This window comes from Barbus barbus, assembly GCF_936440315.1.
Source record: "Barbus barbus genome assembly, chromosome: 47".
Taxonomy (NCBI): Eukaryota; Metazoa; Chordata; class Actinopteri; order Cypriniformes; family Cyprinidae; genus Barbus; species Barbus barbus.
Window position 1 is genome coordinate 19956384 of NC_136725.1, and position 25569 is coordinate 19981952.

Genomic DNA, 25569 nt, shown 5'->3' on the forward strand with positions numbered 1-25569 from the left:
AACAGCAGAGAAGATGAAAGGAGTCGGGTGGGTGGAAAAGTGGGGGACAATTAATACTCCAGAGGTCTAGAAACTTTGGTAATGTCATGGTGATGGGAATGACGGGGGGAAGAAGCGCAGTGAAAATACCCCCTAGCAGGGCTGCAGAATGAACTCAATAGAAAACTCATCGTCTCCCTGCAAAACACTGAACAGAGAAGCTCACAGAATGTTAATCATCAAATACACAGGCCTGTCTCTTTATATATAAACATACAGGCAAATATTAGATTGGATAAGCCACATATCTATAAAAAAATAAATAAAATAATATATATATGTATGCATTTGGGTGTGTGTGTCTCTGTGTGTGTGTATAAATATATGTATATACACACACACACAATATATGCACACAAGTATATATTGCACAAAAAATGAGATTTGAACAAACCTAAATTAAGGAATTCAACTTTAACAAGTTGGCAAGTTTAACAACTCAAGTCATTATTTAAATTATTAATTTAGCCCACCATTATAAAATTATGCAGCACTGTTATTTTTTCTCTCTTTTTGTGGCTAACAACAACATTAATAATAATACTAATAATAATATATAAATTAAAAATAATGTAATTTTTTTAAATAAAAAACAAACAAACATTTATTTAGGGCTGCACAATATATGAAAATAAAGGTCCAGGATGCTGAAATACCATATCATGAGCTACATGTGTGTAAATAATGCCGCGCTTCACTTTGAAACCCAAACCGCCAAAATAAAAACATTTGAAAATGAAGAAATTAAGATTTAAATAGTAAGACTGTCATTGTAGAGTTGTAATATATAATAATTTGAATGAAATACTCTGTATTATATACACTGTAAAAAAAACTAAAGTTGGGCAAACTTAAAAGGCAACCAGCTTCAGCAGAATTATATGTTCTCGCAAGTTATTGCTTTATTATAAAGTGTATAAGAGTGAACATGAAAGTTTCCCCAAACTGTTCAGCCTTAAAAGGATGGGTCTCAAAATCTTCCCATTGTTTGAGACAAGAAAAAAAAATAAAAAATACATCAATGAGTGAGAAATAGGTCTTGTAATGTGTTCCCAATGTCGGGAAGTGGGCAAACAATCCAACATAGCATATTGATGAGCAATGCCTAGACACTTCCTGATGCAACTCAAGACAAACACACCAAACAGAGAGAAACATGATTTCTATTGGTCATTCCTTCAGCGGAGCGTTCCACTGTATCTGTGCGAATGGCTGTTTTTCTGTCAGTGTTTGAGTAAACCCCTGCTTTTGTCTGTATTTCTCTTTCACCCTTGAGATGAAACATTGACGGGAGGTGTGGGGATGGTGTTGTAGAGGACTATTAATGTTTCATAACGGTAGGGTGGTCCAGATTAGGACAGGAGATGAAAGGAGTGTTTGGGTGAATGGAGTAATGAGAGAAACGAGGAAAACATCGGTGACCTCTCTGCTCTGAGACGATCGGCAGCCAAACAAGGACGGCCGAGTTTCTCCACCAGGTCACTCGAGGATGAAGGCAGGTGTGCGACAATCTTGCACAAACACATCATGTACATTTCTCAAGAGGAATCCTTCTTTATAGGCACTGTGGGTAATATTTTTGATGTTAAATCGGTGGTTGACTTTTTCTTCTAGGCTTGATTGTGTTTATGGGGTGCAGTCTAACATGTGTTAATGCTTTGTTTTTAAAAAACACATTATTTTTCTTATTCCACAATCCCTTCACCTATTGATAGTTTTCAGTCACGTGACCGGCTCGAAGACCTGGAGGGCAAAACATCCATAGAACTGCTGCACAAGCGTGTAAATTTTTCATGTTTCCCAGCCACAAATATTTAGATCACCTCTCAAAAGAATAAAACAAAAGGTATTTCTGAATAAAATGCAAGTTTTGGCCATTTGCAATCCATATTAAGCACCCGGGGAAATATTTCAATCATAAACAGTGTGACAAAATGTTGTAAAAACACTTAAAGTGCCTTAATATATTTAAAACAGCAATATTAAAAGTAATCACCACATTAATGATGCATAGTTTACACAGGGAAGCAGATGAGGCCGGAAAATGAACGCAGTCCACTTAATGGTACAGTGTTTTCCTTCTAATGGTTTTCTGTGGGAAGCCATTTAATGTGAAACTTTGCACATTGTGTTTATATTCTGGCTTCGTCTTCTTGCCTGTACATCATCAATAAGGTGTTTACTGAATTTCGCCTTTTAATATCTGCGTTTTACTACATTATTACTTGATGCAATCTGCGTAGAAATAGCTGGCGGTCAGTGGAGCAAACTTGGTTCTGCCCTCCAGGTGGGCGTTCCTATAAGGGTGTGATGTCACGAGAAAACTATCAATAAACACGCAGATGATTTACTGTTTTTATGAAGTCCCTCCCTCAGAAACACAAAATGGGCTCAGATTGGTTAGCTGGTCCAGTGTGTTGCTACTGCTTACGTTAGCTTTTAATATACGGTTTTATCCTGATTAAAGCTTTAATACAGTACAGAAACCACACATACCATGTATAACGCTTCTCATATCTATGTGAAAAATATCTGTCTGTCTATACACAAAGTGTGTAATTGGAACAGTTCATTGTTGGAGCTGAGCTGATGATCTGAATGAGAGAGAGAGAGAGAGAGATGCAGAGCAGGGGAGGCGAGGAACAGGATTAAGAACCGCTGCTTTAGAACATAGATTTAGAAACTTGTGAATCCATTAGAATCGTTAGAAGACAGAATTGCGATTCATTTTTTGTGCACCCCTAGTTTTGACGGCATGGCAACAACTCCTCTTCTCTAAAGCAGCGCAGCATGGCCCCGCCCACTTTGGTGCATGTTCCGGGGGGCGGGGTTTATCAGGGTTTGTGACATCACAAACCTGGGAAGTAGCTCGTTGTAGTCCCTACGAGCCATAATTTTAAAATATGATATCTCCGTTTGCACTGAACTTTCAGCGTCATGACTTTGCAGATACTGTTTATGCTCAAACAGCAACATTACACAAACTAACATTAAAAAAGTGAAATCGCAAATCAACCACCTCTTTAAACACTATCTGTATCTTAATGTACAGAGACGACTTAACGCAAGGCATTTGTAGGTGGATTGTAAACACTGTGGCATTTCCATATTGCCCTGTTTGAAATGCCCAACGCCTCAGCGCTCAACCAATAGATTGAAACTAACCATTTGTCCAAACAATGGTGCATAAAACAGACCATTTGGTGCAATATTGGTGATGCTCCACCACTGCTATTTCTTACATTTAGCAATTTAGCAACACAGCAATGATGTGGCAACCATCCAAAACACCCTGGCATGACGATAACCACTTTTGCATGAAAACAACCACTCATGTTTTTGTCACAAAAAGTACAAATCAAAAGTGGGCTTGAATTTCAGTGCAGGATTGTGGGTATTGCACATAATTTTACTAATTCCACCTGGATCTATGTTTATAATACGGAAATTCCTGCAAACATTTATTCTTTAAATCTTATAGGTTGAATGAGTATATTAATCCACGCAGATTATCAGATCAAATCAGTATTTTGAAAACTTTGTGAAACTGTAATTTCATGATTTCATGATTTCAGCGCTAGTGCATCTTCCCTTTTCAAGAGAACAGTGCGCTCACACTCAAAACACGTACATAGAGATGTCTCTCCAGCAGCTCACAAGTACCAAATTTAGTTATTTTTTACTGTTAATAGGGCTGGGTATCGTTCAAAAATGTTCGATATCGATACCGATACCGATACCTTGAGTTCGATACCGGTTCCTGAACGATACTTTTTTCAATACCAATTTTATGAAAACAGTTTTAACAAGATTACATTATCTCAAAAAACTTTGGTTTTATTTTTTCAGCTTGTTGACATGTATGCAGACTCAAAGACTCATCTCCTGAGCCACTGCACAAAGGAACAAAATATAGCCAACACAATAAATCATTGCAAATAATTTTAATAAAGCTCAAATAGTTTTCAGTTTACACTAGTGCGTGCTCGTTTTAAAATGCATAGCTCAGACAGAATCATCATTTCTATTCATTTATTCTAGGTTGTTAAAGACTTCAAGAAATTTAAAATCTTTATCCACTTTCATAAATGGATGTTTTATTTTCTTTCACAATGTTTTATTGTTATTAAATTCTATGTTGTAGTATGTCAAATTTATTCTTAAAACAGCCTTATGAAATGTTTTCTTTTTCCTCAGAAATTCTGTGTTCTGTATCTGTTTCCAAATGAAGGCATAAAACATTAATTTCATTTTTCTTTTAAATTATTGAAAATAAACCTTTATTTATTTATTTTGGCAAACAAAATTTTACTATTAAAATTAAAACATGGAAGAAATGTTGTGTGATCATTAATTAAAAAATAAGAGTTTTAATAATTTTAATAGTAGCCTAGTAGTAGCAGTATGTACACTCTGCTGAACAATATTAATATATTTCTGCCGCAGTGTCTTCCAAGTTAATCCGAACTTTTATTTTGAAGTTAAACCAAACTTTTATTTTGACGGGTTTCCGGGAATACCTTTACAGTTCTGTGTGTATATGATATGACTCAAGTTTTACTCAAATCAAACGGTAAAATGCTCATGAAGTGACTCTCAGAGCAGTTCTAGAGCTGTTGTTCATGTGTTTATGTCCTCATTTAGTGAAACGGCAGACACTGAAATGTCACGCGAGCTTCAGTCTGTGTCAAGTAAGCGAAACTGCGCGATATAGAGAGCAGACTGCTCCGTACGCTTTCGAATTGCTCTCTCGGATGTCAAACACTGATCAATCAGCACCGCGTCACTTCTAGTCAAACACATCTAGTGCTGCAGGATTATTGGCTCACTGACATTAATGAGATTAACCCCTTAGGTATCGAAATTTGGTACCGAACGACAAGACGTTTTTCCATACTCGGTGGTATCGAGGCAATTCGGTCGGTGCCTAAAAAGTATCGAACTCGATACCCAGCCCTAACTGTTAATGGTGCTTAAACGGTCAAATACACACAAAATAATGTCAAAATAACACAGTCGGTTAAGTGAAAGCAAACAATTGAGAATAAAAATGCATTTGCATCAGTATACTGGATCTGTGAGTCGGTCTTAAAGTGACAGCAGCCTAATATAGGCCTACATGCTTCTGTCTGTGTTAAAAAACAAGAAGAAAATCCCTCACTGCACTTGACTAAATAACTTTTGTAACTTTATTTGTAAAATTGAATCTGTATTTACTTACAGACTATCTAGTGTTTTTACATTGGATTACTTTATTCAATGTCTGTAGTATTTCTGTACTTTTGTCATTTGTATTTATTCTGTTGTACTTATTTGTGCTACAGCTTGTAATTGGTTTACTTGTTCCCATTTTATTACTGACTTATAATTCGTCTTTTTTTAGTTAAATAAATTCACTTCAAATGTGAAATCAAGTTTCCTTGTGTTTAATCTATTGCAAAAAAAAATCTCTCATAATATCATCTAGAGTTGTGTGCTTGCAAATGTTTTGTATTTTTCCAAAATGAAATTCAGGCCCTGGTTCTTAGTGGGGATGGATATGACTCATCTCGATGCTTCAAATCATTGGAGTCAAATGACCAAAAATATTCATTCAAAGACAGGCTTATAACCTTTACCTAAAACTACAACAATACAAAAAACTAGGGATGCACCCAAATGAAAATTCTTGGACGAAACCGAAGAAAATGAAACACTGGGTCGAAGGACAAATACAGAACACGGTTTTTCACGCTTTTCCCCCATGTATTTTGCCTTTTTTTTCAACATTGCATAAATTAAATAGTCAAAATGTACCATCTTGTCTTGCTTTTCAAAGAAAAAATCAATTACAAAACAACATTTTAAAAATATTTACTTAACACTGAACATTTTTTAACATTCTAGCAGACATTATACCAACAAAGCAAAATTTAACTTAAAATTAATAAGTTAGTAAAATAATATTTTTGGCCCATTTTTGAGACCCCCTTCTTGAATCAGGCATACATTTTTTACTGTACAAATAAATGCAGCCTTGCTGAGCAGAAGATAATTATTTTTAAAACATTAGCATATATTACACATCCCAATTTGTAGCTGTTGTAATTATTATTAATATTATCATCTTACTTTTTTTTTTATTTTACAGAACAACAGTAAAATTACAATATTAACATTAAAGGGGACCTATTATGGGGCGTATTTGTGAAGTTTTAGCTCAATATACCCCACAGATAAATTTTTACAGCTTGTTAAAATTGCCACTTTTAGGGTAAGAGCCAAAACGTGCTGATTTTGAGTGTGTTGCTTTAAATGCAAATGAGCTGTTGCTCCTGGAGAAGAGGGCTGAGCTTCAAGAGCTCAAGCTCCAGCATTAGCAGTGCTAGCCTTTACAAATAAACATTCCACTATTAATACAAGCCTGTTATCTTTACAGAAAACTAGTCGGTTTCAAAGTCAGTTATCTGATTATACTATGCATAATAAATTCACGTTTATGAATTACACAGACGGGGAGCACGGCGGGATAAAAATAACAACATAGCTGGTCTCATGCTATCATAAACTTTATAAGTCCCACTTCTGGGGCCTGTACCATGAAGCCGGGTTAGCTGGTTAGCCAGGTAAGTTTCAGTTTAGTTTGCACCAATCCTGGGTTTTAGGTTCCATGAAAGTGGCTTGGTTCAAAGCTGCGTTCATTGCCATAGTAACTTACACTCCACAGCTAACCTGCTCCGGGGCAGGCTATGTTCTGGGTTAGAGATCTGAAACTGAAATTGGACCAATCAGATGTGAGCAAAGTGACACATGTCTGACACAAAAAAAGTCACTCCCCCAGTTTCTCTTCCTGCAAATTAAAGGTTACTATGAAGTACCTTAAAAAAAAAAAAAAAAAATTGTCTGGCTTTAATGATAATTGCAATTTACATATGATTTATATAATTATAATATGATTTATATTATTATAAATTATATTATTCCATTACACACAAGCACTTTTAGTTTAACAATTATATTAAAACATTTATTTTAAATGAATATTAAGATATACAGATTATATGTAATATAAATAACTGGTAGAATCAATAGATAACGCTTTAAAAATGGCTACATGTGACCTTACATGTTTGAGTGTCTATCACTATATATTATCAATTACATAAACTAGCTTCACAAGTTTCACTTGTGACTGCACTGATAGAGCAAGATAATTTCCTTTATTTGTCCTCTTTCATGGACAAGTACATCAGTGGAAATGCGTTTAAATTCCTCATATTCTTTAATCTCTTAACCTTAAACAAAAGCATTTTGAATCTCGCTGGCTCACTCGCAAGAAGTGAATCACATTTGCTCTGTGTTGTGATTGGCTGTTCGCCGCTGATGTCACACATTCATGTGCACGCGCTCCATTAACTCGGGATCAAGCCTGAGTTGACAGAGAAAGTTGATGATCAGCTTCATGGTACCAACAAAGCTAGATTGGATTGGTTTGGTTTTGTCAACTCAAAATTAATCCTGTAACCCTGAGTTTGTTCAGCCACCATCATGGTACAGGCCCCTGATCATGAGCTCGACAACTTCAAGCGATCGACTCACATTGCTTTGTATATTTGACTCATATTTGACATATATATCTCCAGTAATGGTGGACCGCAGCTTCTCACTCAGGGCTGTGTTTATACTAATAGGACAGAGAGCGTCACAAATGGGTGGGACTTTTTCCCCTCGGTGACGTGAACAGAGGGAGAATCTGAAACCGCTTGTTTGGAGAGACTGTTTATGATTTATTGGTTTTATAAAAAATGAGTTGGTGGATTTTTAACATTATAGGCTGGTTGTTTTCACACACTGCAGCCACACAACTGTGTTCAAACACCTTATAAAAGTGATTTTTGCATAATAGGTCCCCTTTAATGAATGTTGATGGAGTTCTTGCTTTTTCTCAGCTTTTATTTTGACAGAATTATTTTGTTGACAAAAGGAGATGTATAAATGATTCTCGTTATGAATTTAAGATGATGTTTGTCGCATGTATCGCATTGCCACATGCCTTTAAAAAAATGTTCTAAAAGTGTTGAGTGTATAAATGTCATGTATTTGAAAACACAACATTCTGCAGTTTATTTACTAATTGTTGAAGGGTATTTTGCGATTTCAATCACAGTAACGAGCAACAACCACCCTTCCTCTTCTCATCGGAGACATGAGATGCAGTACTAAGCACTCACTCACTGTCGGTGCTTGTAATGATTTTTGCGTCTTTCTCGGACAGTTTTAAATGCTTCCACACAGCAGACATGTTTGCTGCATTAGTGCGCGCCTCTATATGATCGCATCACGTCATTGTTTGGTACAATTTATTCAGTCTTTTTGCTTATTTCGGCGAACATCGAAAAAGCCGGATAATTTTGGTTGCCGAACATTCGGTGCATCCCTACAAAAAACATTTGTTACAAAACGTTAACTAAATAAAAAAATTAAATATATATTTTTTTTTAAAAACTAGCTGGCAAGGCAACATTTCTCTCTTTTGCTTTGTTTCAAAAGTACTAAAATAGCTAAAACTAAATAAAATTGACAAGAGTTAGCAAATAGGTCAACAGACTTATAAAACAACAACTAATTTAAAAAAAAAAACTACAAAACACAATGACTGTAACAGAACTGTTTGTTTAGTTTCCTTTTTGTCCTTATTTGGTTCTTCCTGTTTTAGTTTGTGTCCTAGTTTTGTAAATTAATGATCGTCATCACCTGTGTTTAATTAATTACCTTGTTTCCTCGTTTGTTCAAGCCCCTTTATAAGTCCTCAGTTCTGCCTTTGTGTTTGTCTGATCTTGAGTTAACTTATTGTCTCAGTGAGTTGATGCTGTTTATTAAAGACTACTCTTTTGTTTACTCTTTTCGTCGTGCGCCTTCATTCACAACCACGTTACAATGACAAACTTTAAAATTCAAATAAAAATAAAGTTCAAAATACTAACAAAAACTTTAATAGTATATCAATGATGCTACAATAAGACTTTCTTGTTACATCATTACCAACTGGCAACAAGTGATGTTTTGCACATTTAGAGTGAATCATCGTCACTGAATCATATGCTGATTCCTTATAAATTCACACCAGAAGTTTGCACCACAAATAAGTTTGAATCCTTTACTAAAATTTGACTATCTAAAATCTACTATGAGACTCCAAAAAGAGTGGAGACAAACAAGATGCTTCGTTAATTTGGTTCATTCACAAACAAGATGACTCTGAATCATATTCATTCAGTCGGTTCAAATAATGAACTTCTCAAAGCATTCACACACTGCAAAAAACATCAAACACCAAGTATGAATCAGTGTATGGAAGTAAACAAGAATGTTTCATTAAAAGCTATGTTTGAAGACACAGACTCGATCATGTACATCGTACACAAATTTTCCATCCATTCTTGGACAACAGATCCAGCCAGGCAAACCAGATCAATCTGGCAACCCGGTTTACAGGTAATACCTGCCAAGCTTCGTTATGAACACAGATAATAGATTGTGCACTGGAGATGGAAATAAGGAAATAAACCGCCGTTGCTTGGCAATAGTGTACCTGTTCGGTGAAATATTAAACAAGTTAATCACATCAGCGCCAAAAGAAGTTGTGAGACTGTGTTGGGAGTTCAGGGACCGTAGCAGCGCTGTGTTTAGGGAGCATGAGACGTCTGGAAGAATATTCAGCTGAGTCACACCTGCACAGAGGAGGCAAAGCTTATGCCAATTTGCAACTGCTCTCCCTGAAAATGTTCCTGGTCTGCCATTATCTTCTGCAGCCAGACTCTGCCAGCCTCCCCGAGGTAGCGGGGCAAGGGGCCATCGCTGCCTGAAAGCCCGCTGACGTGGATCTTTGAGGGCCTCTCGTCTGGGCAGAGAGGAGCAGAGGAGAAGAGACGGAACGTTCTGAGGACGCCACTGACATACAGGCAAAAACAAACAGTTTCATCAGCATGTCCCCCGAGGCCAGATCCAGGGAAGTGTCTGCTGCAACCACATCCAGTAGGATGCTTTTGAAAGCGGGAGCATATGTATCTGCTGCTTCAAAGTGGCATTCTTTAAATTCAAGTGGTGCTTCATTATGAATTGACATCTAGCAACCAGGAGAGATGCTGGAACGGCTAGTCAAACCGCTCGCTTATTAAGTTCCTAACGTATGCACTTTTACGCGCACTGAATTAAAAACTATAGCAGATCCATTCATAAAGTGAAGCACTAATAAACTGAGTGAAATATTATTCACGTCAATACTGATGCAACATATCGATTTGACAATGAAGCTGATTAAATCTGGCTCAACAGAAAAGTTTGGCACAATTGTTTTATACATTTTTTTCAAATTTGACTTCAAAACTATTTCAACGTTTCCAACACAATTTTTTTAAATAAATGATATAATTACATTTTATAATTATAATCAAATTATATATAATAATAATTAAATTATAATTTTTACACAATTTAACATTTAATTATTTCATATTTTACATTGTTTATTTTACATAATATTTATTTTAATTATATAAAAATTATTTATAAAATAATAATAATTATAATACGTTTAAAATTGTATTTATTATTCTACCATATAAATACATACAGTACAGTTTAGCAAGAATGTACTTACTTTTTACTTTACTTACTTTTGTCATTTAGCAGACGCTTTTGTCCAAAGCGACTTACAAATAAGAAAAAGTAACTAAAACTAAAAAGTTACAACTCTATAAATACTATCTACCCACATATTTAAGAAAATAAAGAAATTAAATAAAATTAACATGCAAATGTACTTTGCACATTGACAATAAAGACATTTATAATGTTAGAAAAGATTTATATTTCAAACAAATGGTTTTCCTTTCAACTTTCCACTAAAATAAAAAAAATAAAAATTTTTTTTTTTTTTTTTTATAATAAATGTTTCTTGTAAATCAGCAAATCAGAATGATTTCTGAAGGATCATGTTACACTAAAGACTAAAGTAATAATGCCTGAAAAGTCATCACAGAAATAATTTACATTTTAAAACATGTAAAAAAAAAACAGTTATTGTAATAATATTTCACAAAATATTTTTTTTACTGTAGTTTTGATCAAATAAATGAATCCTTTCCTTGGTGAACATAAGACTCTTCTTTTAAAAGTCTTACCAACCCCAAACTTCTGAACAGTAGCGTACATTTTTTTTTTTAACATTAAGATAACTTCAAGACAGCCATAAATGGATAAAACTTTTACTAAAAAAAGGCAAAACATAACTGTGCCTATATACAGCATACTACGTGACGTCCCTACCCCTCGTGTCTCTTTGATGAAGCACTACATGCTCAGGACTTGCCATCTGGCTTATTCTAAAAGTTACAGTTCATAAACATAACAGGAAGTTGATCAGATGGACAACACAGACAAAATTACTTAAAACCATTGATCTTGTTCTACGATGAATGAGCTTGGAAAACCATCAAGTTTGGTTCAAAAACCAAGAGGCGGTTTCCTCAATCATGCATGTATGAGAAGAGGTCAAAACAATAACTCTTCTTGATGAGATAAAAGGAAACATCCTAATGATTTTGTTTGTTAAAACAACACAGGAAGAGCAGAAGTTTTAGGCATCCTGTTTTAAATAGTGCAGAAAGGCAGTCCAAACTGAGATACGCTTTGAGCTTTATCCGGGAAGTAAGACTGACAATGCCATGACATTTGATAAGGAAAAGTCTTGTACTACAGCAGAGAAATGACCTTTAACATAGTACAGCACGAGCAGAGGTCAACCACTGACAGCTTTTACACCCGTGGTCAGATATTTTACAGAACAAATGAGAGGCTCGTGGGACAAAACATGAAAACATGGCTATATCAATTTTCAAGAAACAAAATTACAGCTTGACAATTAGGGTATGGGTATCTACACATATTTTCTGATTCAATTCAATTCCAATTCACAGGCTCTCAATTTGATATGATCCAACTGCTATTTATTTAACAGACACATTTTAGAGCATTTTAAAGATTCACAAAGAGTTATTTGTTTGTGAATTGAACCGTATGTACCGTATGGTTTACCTTTGCTGGAAAAACAAACAAAAACGGTTCATAAAATAATTTATTCATGAATCAATATATAATAGTTCCGCAGTATTTTCTTGATCATTTAAAAACTGGCTCATAAGAGTCATTTGTTAATGAATCAGACTAAACAGGTGACAGCAGATGGTTTTGGCTTGCCGATATATCGGTTGACCACTAATTCATACCTGCCCAAAAGATCCGCACCATCGAACCAAACAAGAGAGGTGTGAATACACCCTAAGCTTCACAAAAAAGAACCAGTTCATAGGAGTCATTTGTTCACGAATCAGACTACGTGATAGTTCTGTAGTATATTTTTGATTGATTAAACAACTACTGGCTCAGAAGAGTTATTTGTTTGTAAATCAGGCTACATTGGTTATACCATTTTTTTTGTAATTCATTAAAAAGAACTGTCTCATAATAGTCATCTGTTTGGAAATCGGACTACACTGGTTGTACCATATGGTTTAGTTTCACTGAAAAGAACCAGTTCAAAAGAGTGATTCTTTCTTGAATCAAACTGCATAATGGCTCCACAGTATGTTTTTGATTCATTTAAAAACTGGCTCAGAAGAGTCATTTATTAATGAATCAGACTAAACTGGTGTCAGCAGATGTTTTATGGTGTATTCATCACACCATGAAAGTCTGTTAGTTCACTTGTTTTGGTCTGGACCAAATACAATGTTGATTTTTTTTTTTTTTGGTTCGCTTTCACACTGCCCTTTTTTCCAAGTGAACCAGAAATTGTAAACAAAAACACGTGTGCTAAGGTCATCCATTCATTGATTCATCCATTCAACCGTACCACAGTTCGTTTGGAATCGGACCGAGACCACCTCTTCAGCTGGGTCTCTGTACGGTTGTTTGGTCCGCACCACAGTGCGATTGCTGTATTCACACTAGTGGTCAACCGATAATGGTTTTTGATAGCCGATGCCGATATGTTGGAAAGCAGGGTGGCCGATATAATTTTTTTAATTTTAATTAATATTTAAGAAATTTGAAATCATTTGAAAATAAATGTGTAAAATAAACATAGCTTTAGATGACAAAGTAATTTTCACAAATAAATAACTAATAAAACTATAATTTAAAAGGAAGTAAACACTGTAACCAATAGAGCACTCAGTATTCTGGGAAGTTTGTGTGCATTGAGAATCATATTTGTTCAAATAAACCAAAGTAACAATCATTTTACATACAGCACACAGTGAAAATGACATGAATATGACAGTAGGCAAATTCATAAAATGCAGCATAGTTTGAAATCACGAGTTAAAAGTTTGTCAGTCTCCAGTGAAGCTGAATTCTCCTCCTGTCCACTTTCAATTCACACGGACCGACCGTCACGCAGAGCACATGCGATCATGCGGGATACACATGCACACTTCACAAGATCTCACAACTGGATCCGACTAAGTTCGCAAGGTTTGTGAAATTAAATATTCATTCAAAGATTTGTTTAAATCATGTAAATGCATATTTGCTGAATTCTGACAGCAAACGAGAAAGTATTATAATGTTTGCCTTTCTATTACTAATAATATAAAAGCAATCGTTATAATACTTCTTGTATACAATTAATTCCTTTGTTTAACAGTTCTATCTGATTAGACAGCCTTCTATCCGTATTCGACAGAACTGTTAACGACGACGGCGAACAAGAAGGAGAATATGAGAGCTGTGTGCTCAGGCGCTGCCGTTATCAGCGCCGTCAAAATAAAAGTCCCGCCTCGATCTGAGTTTTAAAAGTCCCGCCGCGGATATATCGGTTGACCACTAATTCACACCTGCCCAAAAGATCCGCACCATCGAACCAAACAAGAGAGGTGTGAATACTCCCTAAGCTTCACAAAAAAGAACCAGTTCATAGGAATCATTTGTTCAAGAATCAGACTAAATAATTGTTCCGCAATATGTTTTTGATTGATTTAACTACTGGCTCCAAACAGTTATTTGTTTGTAAATCAGACTAAACAGGTGATGTAGTGTTTTTCGTGATGCATTAAAAAAAGAACTGGCTCATAAGAGTCATCTGTTTGTGAATCGAACTATACTATATAAACTATATAAATTCATAATGTACATTTTCTAATTTTAATTATATTATTTTTATATGCATTATTTAATGTTTATTTTAAATATTATAACTAGTGCTGTCAAACGATTAATGGCAATTAATCGCATCCAAAATAAAGGTTTTTGTTTGCATAATGTGCGTGTACTGTGCATATTTATTATGTATATATAAATACACATACATGCATGTATATATTTCTGAAAAATATGTTACGTTTATATATTAAATTTATTTAGATATAATATTTTAATTTATATGAATATAAATTTATACATGTAAATATTTTCAAAATATATGCTGTATGTGTGTGTATTTATATATACATAATAAATATCCATAGCGCACACACATATATTATGTAAAAAAAAAATATATTTTGGATGCGATTAATTCCAATTAATCGTTTGACAGCACTAATTATAACAATTTTAAAATGACTTTATGGTAGAACATTTAAATTTCTAAATATATATTTAAAAAAAAATCCCCATCAAATTAGGTTTTCTTTTCAAAGAAAATCTGCTAAAATAGCTTACAAATTTACAGCTTTTATAATTATACACAAATTCAGCCATACATCCGATACTGTGCATAAAGTTAAAAGTTTTAAGTTTGGCGAACCCAAAACCAGCCTAATTTTACAGGGGTTTATTAAAACCGATTGGGCGTTCAAGAAAGTAGTCGATATGTAGTCGTGCACATCCCTAGGCACTTCTTCTTCTTTGCACTCTTCTGTGACAGCAGGTCAGTTCGATTGCCTGTCTCCATGATGAAAAGATAACATGTCACAGCCTAGTACCTCCAACATACAATAGTCTCCCATAATGAACATGCAGTGACAGGGAGGAGAGAAACAAAGTTCCCCAACAGTATCTGAGGCGCTTTCTCTCTCCTCTCGTCACGCATGCTTAACCTTGTGCCGCTGCGTGGACCACACTGTTTGCATATTAATGCGTGGAGATATTAGAGAGGTCTGCTCTCCCGAGAATCAGCAGAGGAGAAAGAGAGAGACGCAAAACCAAAGACAGATACACAAACACTAACATACCAAGCTATATATCCACAGCAGGCAGACAAACTGTGAAACCACAAACTGCATTCTGAAACACACCTGGATATTTCCAGACAAATCCTGCACACAAACTTCAAGTTAGATGGTATATATCTGGCTGCACAATGAATCAAAATAAAGCCTAAATATGGCTTAGGACAATTATTAAATTGCAAAGGATGTGATTTAATTGAGCAGCATGCGCTACGTGTTTCAGAGTAAAGCGGAGCACTATGTCCTTTTACACATGAGCAGCTCATGATCTGGTGTTTTCAGTGTCTCAGAACATAAATATGGCTCCACACAAACTTATCTATGTTTTGCAAATTTGAGTCACTTATAATGTACATTTGGGAATGCAACATGCATGAACCACCTTCATCTTAAATGTAAGAAGCACTTCTATAACCTCTCTTTTGTTGTCAAAAAAGAGAAACAAATTAAAAAGTCACATTTAAAAAAAAAACGTTTAGGCCTAAAATCTGAAAATGAATGAGATAATTTCAAAGTTGTACTGTAAAGAAAAACTGTTAAACAGAGACAACTAATGAAGATGAAAAGGAGCTCCATGCCGTTAGGCGCTGTCAAAATAAAAGTCCTGCTTCCAACACATTGGCCAAACAGAATAACGTAACGGTTGATGCTGATAATTAAAAAATGGCAGATATTGGCTGACTGATTGGCCAAAATGTCGTTTGACCACTAGCACAAATTAAACACTCGTTTTTGCATTTTTGGCCATAACAAACTTTAATGGCAGTCATAGACCAAAAATATTCGCTAGTCCAATTTATGTGCCAATATGTGTCCATTTTGAGATTATCAGTTCTAAAATATGCAATCAACTTCATCAACAGGTAATCAGTTTTTGAGTAAAATCTAAAAATCTAATTTGATCTATTTTCATCTAATTTCATGGAATTAAATTGAGTAAATCAGCATAATATTAGACAATAGAAAATGTACCGTCTCTGCTATTAGACTGGATTCAGGTAGTTAGCTATACACATTTGCTATACACAACTATAATTAACTTGTCCAGCAGTATTATCTTCCAACTGTTGATTTGCCATCATAGTACCTGACATGAAACAGAAAAACCAATCATAGAGGACTACAATTTGCGCTAATGCTCGCTATAGTGCCTACTGCATAAATGAAAACGCAACATCCATGTGGTATATGTTTCAGGACTAAATGTGTTCATTGGCATGTTATGTATGTTTATGGTAATTGCCAAACTAAAAAAGAAGCGTAACTTCCAACAACAATGGAACAGATTAATTCTGTGCTTTGCACACTTTTCAAGCCGTTGGGACATCAGCTTTGAGTTTTTCTCTTTTTTTCCCCTTCCTCATATCACACAAACCATCCTCCTTGACAGTTAACCACTTGTCCACTTTTCTTTCAAGAGAGGAGATAAAAGGTACTGTGATCTTCTAAAAGCAGTCACCTCTTTAAACCTGCCGGAGTTACAACACCATACAGTCTAGCGGTTGTCAAATTCAAACAGCTTAAGTGTTAAAACAGAACTGACTGATTCTGCACTTCCTATCAAATAAAACATAGATGTCAAAAGCTTATTTTGTCACTTAACGACATCACACTTTTATCCATTCGATGCTGAGATTTGCTTTCCAAAAAGACATTCTATCAGATGATTTAAACCAGCTTGTGATCTCTGAAAACAATCAACTAAATACAGTCTGTCTACTAAATATCGGTTTGATCCATGTGTTACAGGTGAAGCTTTTCATTCACACTGAATATGCCATTGAAAATCACATACAGTATGAGTCAAACTTCCATAGGGATTTTATCTTTCCATTCCCACACTTTCAACCAATGCATAAAATGACAGACCATTCATAAAAAGAACACATTCACAATAATCATATAGAGTTCCCAAATCTTTGGACCAATAATTGATGTGACTAAGATGTTTTTTAGTTGATAAAAATGAAATTTGCATAAGGATTTGAACAATTTCTGGGCAATTAAATATTTTAAATCTGAGCATAAATAAATATATATTTCTAACAAAAGATTACAAATACATGTCTCAAGATTTCGTTCATATTCACAAGCTTTCTAGGCCTGGAAATCATCCTGATTCTAGGATTTCTATGGCTGTGGGAGCCCTGTATATGCAAGTTTTAGGCTTGGATTTTAGATCAAGATCATCTAAGTTTTAGTCAAGACTGATTAAAATGAATGTCAATTTAGGAGCCATGGTGCGGCTGTTAGCACATGTGCTCTGTCATGCTCATATGGAAGACGTGGGTTTGAGTCCACTCTGCCACTTTCCCATTCCTTCCTTCTCTTACTATAATTTTCTCTCTATTCTACACCGTCCTTTTAAATAAAAGTGGCAAAACCCCAAAGAACACATTGCAAATTAACAAAAAGTTGCACAATGGTGATTATTTTTAAATCCTGAAGCATTCCCAGCTCAAGTTAAGAACCACAAACAGCAGAAAAATTCATTTAGAAGGAGCGAGAAGCTGTAAGAAAATCTCATAACCAGCAAAACTGCTTTCTCAAGCTCAAATCTAATGCTGGAGAGTTTTCATTGAAACCACAAGTCCACACATGTCCCATAAGACATTGGCCTGAATGAAACTGCAATAATTGCTAATTACTTCAAGACAAGACCTTACTGCAGGAAGACAAAACTGTGTGACAACAAAGGCAGATTTGAGAATAATAATGCAGTTTTAGACCAATTAATGAGTGAGGTGACACTTTTTGATTAACACTTGTCAAATAACAATACTCCAAAATACCCAAATGACAAGCTAAATACACTAATACAGCACATTTTAAAAATACAAAAGTCATTAAATACCATAACAAAGGAGGCTCCTAACAAACATTTCTCTCAGAAAGGTTGAAGGTGTGCTAGACAGTATTCTAGGATACTCTAAAATCATCAAACACACTTAAATATGACACACTTCCAACATCAATGACTACATCCACAATATATTCATTACAGAGTTCTTTCGGAAGCTCCTAAATAAAGATTCCCCCTCAAAAAACCCGCTGTAATCATTTCAGTTTCAGACATTACCAAACTAATAATATATAATAATATAATATCATTTAAAATAGCGATAAATCCTCTCCTCAGGTCGACTCGTGCCATCATCATCTTCACCGAGATTCGCGCGCAGCCAAACATGAACAGTTCACGCGAGCGCGAGTATAGTAGAGTATAGCGCGCGAGAGAGTATGATTGACGTTCCCCCGCGCGAAAACTCACAGTCACAGTCATACTCGGAACTTTTCATACTGAGACGTCAATCATACTCTCTTCTCCCGCGCTATACTCCACTCGCTCGCGCGCCAATCATACTCTCTCCAACGGATGGCTAACCGTTTCTTTCTCTCCTGACTGGATGAAATTGCCTTTTAAACTTGTAAACGCGCACATACACTTCTCTTTTAAAGCCAAACAAACTTGTGTACTCACCTTGTTCCAATACAACACTGAGATGTAGTAATCGCTACTTTACTGATGCATACATGTACTCTTTTTATGGATAGTACACATATAAAGTTTAGTCTTCTTATCTCATGTGGCGTTAATTAGACGCAAGAAATTCTACCAGCAACTGACAACAACTTTCTTGCATGAACTACAAGCGCAGCATCCTAAAAGTCTCATTATAGAGATCCCCCTCATAAATAACACTTACTTCTCCCTCGCTTGGCTGTCGGACGGTACGTTGTTACTCTTGCCTTTGGCGTACATGCTTGCAGAGAGCTCCGACTGTCACGCACCTGTCAACCCATCACAGCCTCCCCGGACACAACCCCGTCACCATGGTGACTACAGGAGCGATGGCTCTCATTGGACCGAGCGCCGAGAAGGAACGCCCATTTCGTTGGGTAACTCGCGTGAGTGACAGCTACTCGGCCCCGCCCCAACAGAAACACAACCCCTCTGTTATCTCCAGCGCTCTGTCTGTTACCCGGCACTGAGGGGAATTTGAAACCGTACTGAGAGGGATTTTAAACAACTGGCTGTTCCGCTCACAAGCAATCACTCCCTCTGCTGTCACTGGCCACATTTAAAGTGATATGCCATATTCTTCTAGTGATTGAAGTAAGATTATTTAGGGCGTGTAAAATAACATATCTCTGCATGAAGTACACATACCTAATAGTTTTGCATAATATTAGTTTCTTCTAAAAAGTTGATGAATGGAGCTACAGCAGTTTAGACAGAAAACACTACCTGGATTGTGTGGTACAGTCCACAATCAAATCTTTAATTCTGTGATATTATCATTATAATATGAAAAATGTGCAAATAATAATTGATTACTTTTATATTTTCAGAGAAATGTATTTTACACAATGTCAAACTAAAGTAGAGCCTACTAAATCAATTAAATAAATAATACAATATAAATGTTGGGTTGACATCTCAAATAAAGGATTTAAATGACACAAAATCAAATTGAATCATATATTCTGATGTTTAGGAACTGGAATATTGGCTTAATGTCCTTATTGCAATCTGGTTGCGTTTAAACGATGCATATCAGAATATTTTTGTGCATGTAAACACAGTAAATGTGACAGTAAACACTGAATCAAATGGACTATTTACTTACCTATTTATTTCCTAATGCACTTTCTTCATCATATTATGGATTATACATCGATTGCATGATATTTGCAAAGAAAATAAAATGTTTGTCTTCGTAAACTGATCAAAATACTACTGTGTCAGGTAGGCCACACATGCTAATATGGATCTTCTTCTTCTTTGGTGTTTATTGGCGGTTGCAGCCTAATTTATTGTTGCATGCTAATGGATAATGTTGACCAATAGCTAAACAGCTACTCAGCTTTTGGCTGATTTCAGAATAACATACTATCATATCAACATATGGCAGAAACAGTGGTGCTAGTATGTAGGTCAGCCATTATTTAAGCAAATTACATTGGGTCCTTTTAACACTTTCCCCACCCAATCAGTTCCCTTCATGCATTTTTTTCAATGTTTGACTCTGAAATGCATTAAAATTATAGGAGTAAAATGGGTTAAAACACTGAATTATTTTTATCTTGAATAGTTGGTTGGTTAGATCCTACTCTGCAAGTTTTAAATACATTTTGTAATGTATAAAATCCTATAAAATTATATCCTACATATTTTTCAGATGAAAAAAAAAACTGTAAAATATTGGAAATAATACAAGTAGCCCTCTGTTACCGTACTTTTTGTTGTTAATGTACTGTAATATTCAACCTGTTATATTTTATGCTAAGATTATATAAGGACTCTGGAAGACCTTTAAGGGTCCTTGTTTCATTCTCTGCCGTTCTACTATTAAAAAGTCTTTATAAATACATTATTGAAATGTAGATTCACTGCATCATAAGATCGTTTTGGCAATAAATGAGCATTTAAAAATGCAAAGGCTACTAATAATGCATCAAATGTTTAGTTTGGTAGAAAGTGCCTCGTTGTGGACGCTGATCTTTTCTCTTTTTGGTTGAGTATATTATTTTGGCGAATGTTTTAGCTGATCTCTGTCCTCTGTGCTGTTCCCCAAAGTGGGCGGCTTGAAACCGCCTGTGCTGAATAACATTGGCTGTTCCGTTCACCCCCTCCGCGCACAGGATCCCGGAAGTAGCCGCGTGAGATCATGGTAAGACAGAGCGATAGAGCAGTTTGCGCTGGTGTGGATGTTCTTTATAACAGCTCCGAGTCATGCAGCAGCACTGTAACATGTCAGGCAGTCGGCGTTTTAGAAATTACAACAAAGTCAAAAAACGTGCAATGCAGTTATCACAGCAACGTTGCTGCTGACTTTATAAATATGTGCTCTCGAGTGTTGCATGAGCTGATGCTCAAACTGCTGTTGCATCCTTTATGTTGCTCTCAGCTCCATTAAGACGCCATACAACGCTTTATGTAACGTCAATATCAGTAAAGGGTGTTCCCTGAAAGCATGTTAAACAGACTCGTGATCTGGTTCAGGCTACAGTTTCAGGAGGCTGTCAATACAATGCAATAATGATATTTGGAAGTTTAATGTGATTTGTGTCATTTTTAGATGTTAAAAAGAAAGCCTACTTTCCAAATGTAATAAACAGAGACATCTGCATTATGCTTATTAAAAAAGCATGTTTATAAGTAGCTCATTCATAGTATAAATGCTATAATTAGTGGTTTTAAAGGGGTCATCGGATGCACATTTTCCACAAGTTGATATGATTCTTTAGGGTCTTAATAAAAAAATCTATAACATACTTTGGTTAAAATTTCCCAATGGTAGTGTAAAAGACCTTTTTTACCCTGTCTAAATCAACTCTGTTTTCAGCGAGCCATTTTAGTCCATGTTGCTTTAAATGCTAACGAGCTCTGCTGACCCCGCCCCTCTCTTCCGTGGGAGCAGACTGTAAGCTTCAGCAGCCAAACTGGCTAGCTAGTACATTATTAGGAAAGGTGATTTGCAAAGATTCATATAAACTGTTATACTCACTTCTTCTGTAGATGAAGCTGGATCACGAATGATTCGCGCGAACATAGATGCATTTATGTAGATTGGGATCGACACATTCCCTTCAAAATGAAAGTAACGTTAATCCTCTGTATCTTCAGCAGCTCAGATGTCTTGAGTAAATGACGACTGCTATTCTCATTATTACATCCAACAACTAAACACTTCAATCGCTTAATCAGAGACATTCTTGTCTTCTCCTGCTCCGGAGTCAGCACAATGGTGGACAGCTCTCAGCTCACTCAGGGCGGGTCTAAGGTAAGACGGCTTGTCAATCAACTCTCGTAGGAGCGGTCTGTGCAGAACTACGTCATTCTGACAGGAACCTCAGAACAGCCTGATTTGAGAAAGGGGATTTTAAGATAGGGATTTAAAAAAAAAAAACACTGGGTGGATTTTTATCATTATAGGATGGATGTGTGCACACTTTCAACACACATTTATGTTCAAACAACTTGTAAAGTGAATTTTGCATCCGATGACCCCTTTATGCAGGCTTTTCATTGTTTTGTTTGAGTATCCTGAGTCTGACCAGTCCAATATTGACTCAGCCAATGGTGTGAGTTTGAGGCGGGACTATCTGTTTTTTTGACCAATGGCAGCGGAAACCTGTGTGAATACAGTGCTGTTTCTAAAAACTGTTGTGCATTTTGGCTAAAATTGACATTTCCTGTAAACTTATCCCTGAATTTTGATTGGTTGATTGGAAACATGGATGTTGATCTAGGAACATGTTGCACTTTTGCTGCAGCCCAATGTGCCTACTTATACTACACCCTTAAAGTATGTACTTTTTTGGTGAAGAAAAGTACACACTTTTGAGTTTGTAGCAGGCAAGCTTTGGGACATACTATCACGTCACACAACTGCGTTTTTAACGGACCGCCCTGTCGCATAGATACACGCAGGCTGTCACTGTAAACTGGCCTGTCAATCATCTTATCACAGTTAACATCCTCCACATTTAATTTCATTTAACTTCCTACCGTATTAGAGAGAAAATAAGTAGCTCGTTGATCAGCCAGCTGCGGGTCTTTCATGCAGAGAAATCCGCTCATATTTTCTGCATAATAATGCATTTAAAAGTTAGCTACCAAACGTATGTTTATAAACGTTCACATTGCTGTTGCAGATGAAATATAACACACAACATTAAATAAATATTTTTTACCAGGTTAAATGTAGATTATTAGTAACTCAAACCCCCTTTTCTAAACCATCGGTCGCACACATCCGCCATGTTTGTAGTTTTTAATGCGTTTTAAGCGTGTTTGTAGTTCTGGATCTAATCTTTCGCCAAAGTGCAATGGATTGTGGGCAATTTTAGCCATTAGAATGTGCATGGATCTACACTTCAAAAATCGACCTGAAATAGTAGACAATCCGGGGACTTTTGGCATATTCTTTTCAACATAACACGCTTATTCTAATAGTATTTATCCGTACTATTTAGGATTGGGAATATTGGGACGCAGGGTTGGTGAAATCACGTTCACCAACGGTGACATCATGCGCATGCATATTTCATGCTTTTGTAGTGTTTCTTTCCGAAATGACATGTATTGTTTTGACAACATCTTCGTCTGTACACGAAAAACACAAAGGAAAATCTTTTTCTTTTATTAAATAATTTTTTTTAGCACATCGTGCAAATGTACCATAAAATTGTTCTGAATTTAATTAAATGTCTTCTTTAAAGGGATAGTTCACCCCAAAATTAAAATTCTGCCATCGTTTACTCATCCTGTACAAGTTTCTTTCTTCTGTTCAGCCCATAAAAGATATTTTGAAGAATGTTGGTAACCAAACAGTTGATGAGAAGCATTAACATCCATAGAAATGTTGGCTTCAAACGTGGCCCATCTGAATCACAATTCGTAGTACGTACTAACCGTCATTTCAAGAATTGTCCTTCCCCAACATGTCAGAATTGGACTACAGCTAGACACACAGACACTGCTAATCCGTTCAAGTGTGAGCACATTTTGTTTATTGCTTCATACGCTGTAATTAATCAAGCCATGTTGCTTCCATTCAGTTTGGAGTTGTAGATGCTCACTAAAGCGGCTGATCAGTGAAGATGTGAATAAATGGGATTGTTTGAAGTTTCTCATTTCTGCTGGTTCATGCAGAGGGGGTGAAAGAGGCACGAGCAGGAAAGGGCCACTTAGCGAATCAACCGTTTCCTCTTGAGTAATTGAAGCCAGAGCCACTACTGTAATCCAGCAAACTAAAGTTGTGAAGGAATTTGTGTTTTGAAGATTCCAAATCTGCATGTGGATTTATTAAGAGAATTTAAAGTCAACAATAGAATTTTCCAAATTTGCTTTCTTAACACAGATCCTGCACGATTAATGTCCATGTTATTCCAATAACCATGCCTTCCTGGTCCAATCAACTCCTGATGGAAAAAATCGCATCCCATATACTTACCTGGAAATCACATTACAGAAGTAAAATGGTTGAGAATGTTTCAAGTTAACTTTAGAATATTCAGTGTTTGTTTTGGAGCATGAAGTTGAAGTGATCTTCAGTTATTAGCAGTGTATTGTACAGTAACTAGTTACTGTAATAATATTACTTTTTGCAGTAATTAGTAGTGTAACTAATAAGATTGCAGTAATAATATTACACATTGTAAAAAAAAAAATTAAGGAAACCAGTTTCAGCAGATTTTTTGAGTTTTCTCAACTTGTGTTTTAAGTTTATACAACAAAAAGTTGAGAATCTCCGATAAAGTTGAGAGAACTCAAAAATCTGCTGAAGCTGGTTGCCTTAAAATTTTAAGTTGGCTCAATTTTTTTTTTTATTATTATTTTTTTTTTTTTACAGTGCAGGTACCATCCATAAAACAGCTTAGTTACTTTTGATGTCTCAGCCCCGCTGATTTAAAATCATATAATTCCTAGATTTATTTATAATTGTCATGACTCACACATGCATGTGATGTCTCCAGTGCAGCAGGCAAGCTTGGAATATAGAAAAGCTTACATTCGGCAGATAGAAATATTGCATTATATTGATTTTGTCAGGAAAAAAGATGATTTGAACACTGTTGTTTAAGTTATGGCTTTACTTTACTCTGGCATTACATCCCACCCACATCCCTCTGATCAGCAAGTGCTACATTATATTACTATAATTAAACATCTTTTTGGAAAATGAAACAGTTTCTTACAAACTTGTGTGATTTGATAGAATGCATAATGAAATATAATCGTATATGGGTAACAAATTACAATTAGCTTCAAGCTACACATGACAATTAATGAGATTAATACAATATTTCTACTTGAATGTCACCGTTAATCATTATTGAGTGTTTGTAATAACTTCTGACTGCGATCCAATGTGGATTTTGGTCGAATGATGAAGCAGAAATATGTTATTAGTTATTAGTTTTATTTGGAAGATACACAGTTACAACTTCTGTGGAGCGTGAAGAAACAGTAATGTAACTAGTCCTGTAACTAATTACTGTTGCCAGAAAGTAATATTAATAACAATATTACTTTTGAAAGGAGTAACTTGTAATGAGTAATATATTACATTCTTTGAGTAGCTAGCCCAACACTGGTTATTAGCTATTTAAATGTGCTTAATCTTCCCCTCAGATGGCAGGTGAGAGAAACCCTGCATCGTGTCACCTGGAGGAAAGGACCTTCCGGCTCTGCTGTCAGCTCTTTCTCCAGCACTCTGAGACCATCCAGGATGGCTGGAGCTGGGAGCAGATCAAGGTGAAGTGAATGTTTGAGTAACTCCACAAAGTCTAGGCCTACTTGTTCTCC

At 35.7% G+C, this 25569-nt stretch overlaps 2 protein-coding genes across 4 annotated transcripts in view; one reads left to right on the forward strand and one right to left on the reverse strand.

The window, feature by feature from the left end:
• Positions 1–19248, reverse strand: part of LOC306865428 (single-stranded DNA-binding protein 2) — a 75869-nt gene extending 56621 nt beyond the window's left edge. The window contains exon 1 of one of the 2 annotated variants that reach the window (XM_079410012.1): positions 18959–19248. In XM_079410012.1, coding sequence (XP_079266138.1) covers positions 18959–19014 — 56 coding nt within the window. In that variant the 5' untranslated portion in view covers positions 19015–19248. The remainder of the gene's footprint in view (positions 1–18958) is intronic. The other variant, XM_079410013.1, reaches the window with a different exon arrangement.
• A 1594-nt stretch (positions 19249–20842) lies between these two features.
• Positions 20843–25569, forward strand: part of LOC306866184 (ubiquitin-like-conjugating enzyme ATG10) — a 31301-nt gene continuing 26574 nt past the window's right edge. Inside the window, exons 1-3 of one of the 2 annotated variants that reach the window (XM_079411265.1) lie at positions 20890–20926; positions 21883–22039; positions 25396–25518. In XM_079411265.1, the coding sequence (XP_079267391.1) occupies positions 22001–22039; positions 25396–25518 (162 nt within the window). In that variant the 5' untranslated portion in view covers positions 20890–20926; positions 21883–22000. Of the gene's footprint in view, positions 20927–21882; positions 22040–25395; positions 25519–25569 lie in introns of both variants that reach the window. The other variant, XM_079411266.1, reaches the window with a different exon arrangement.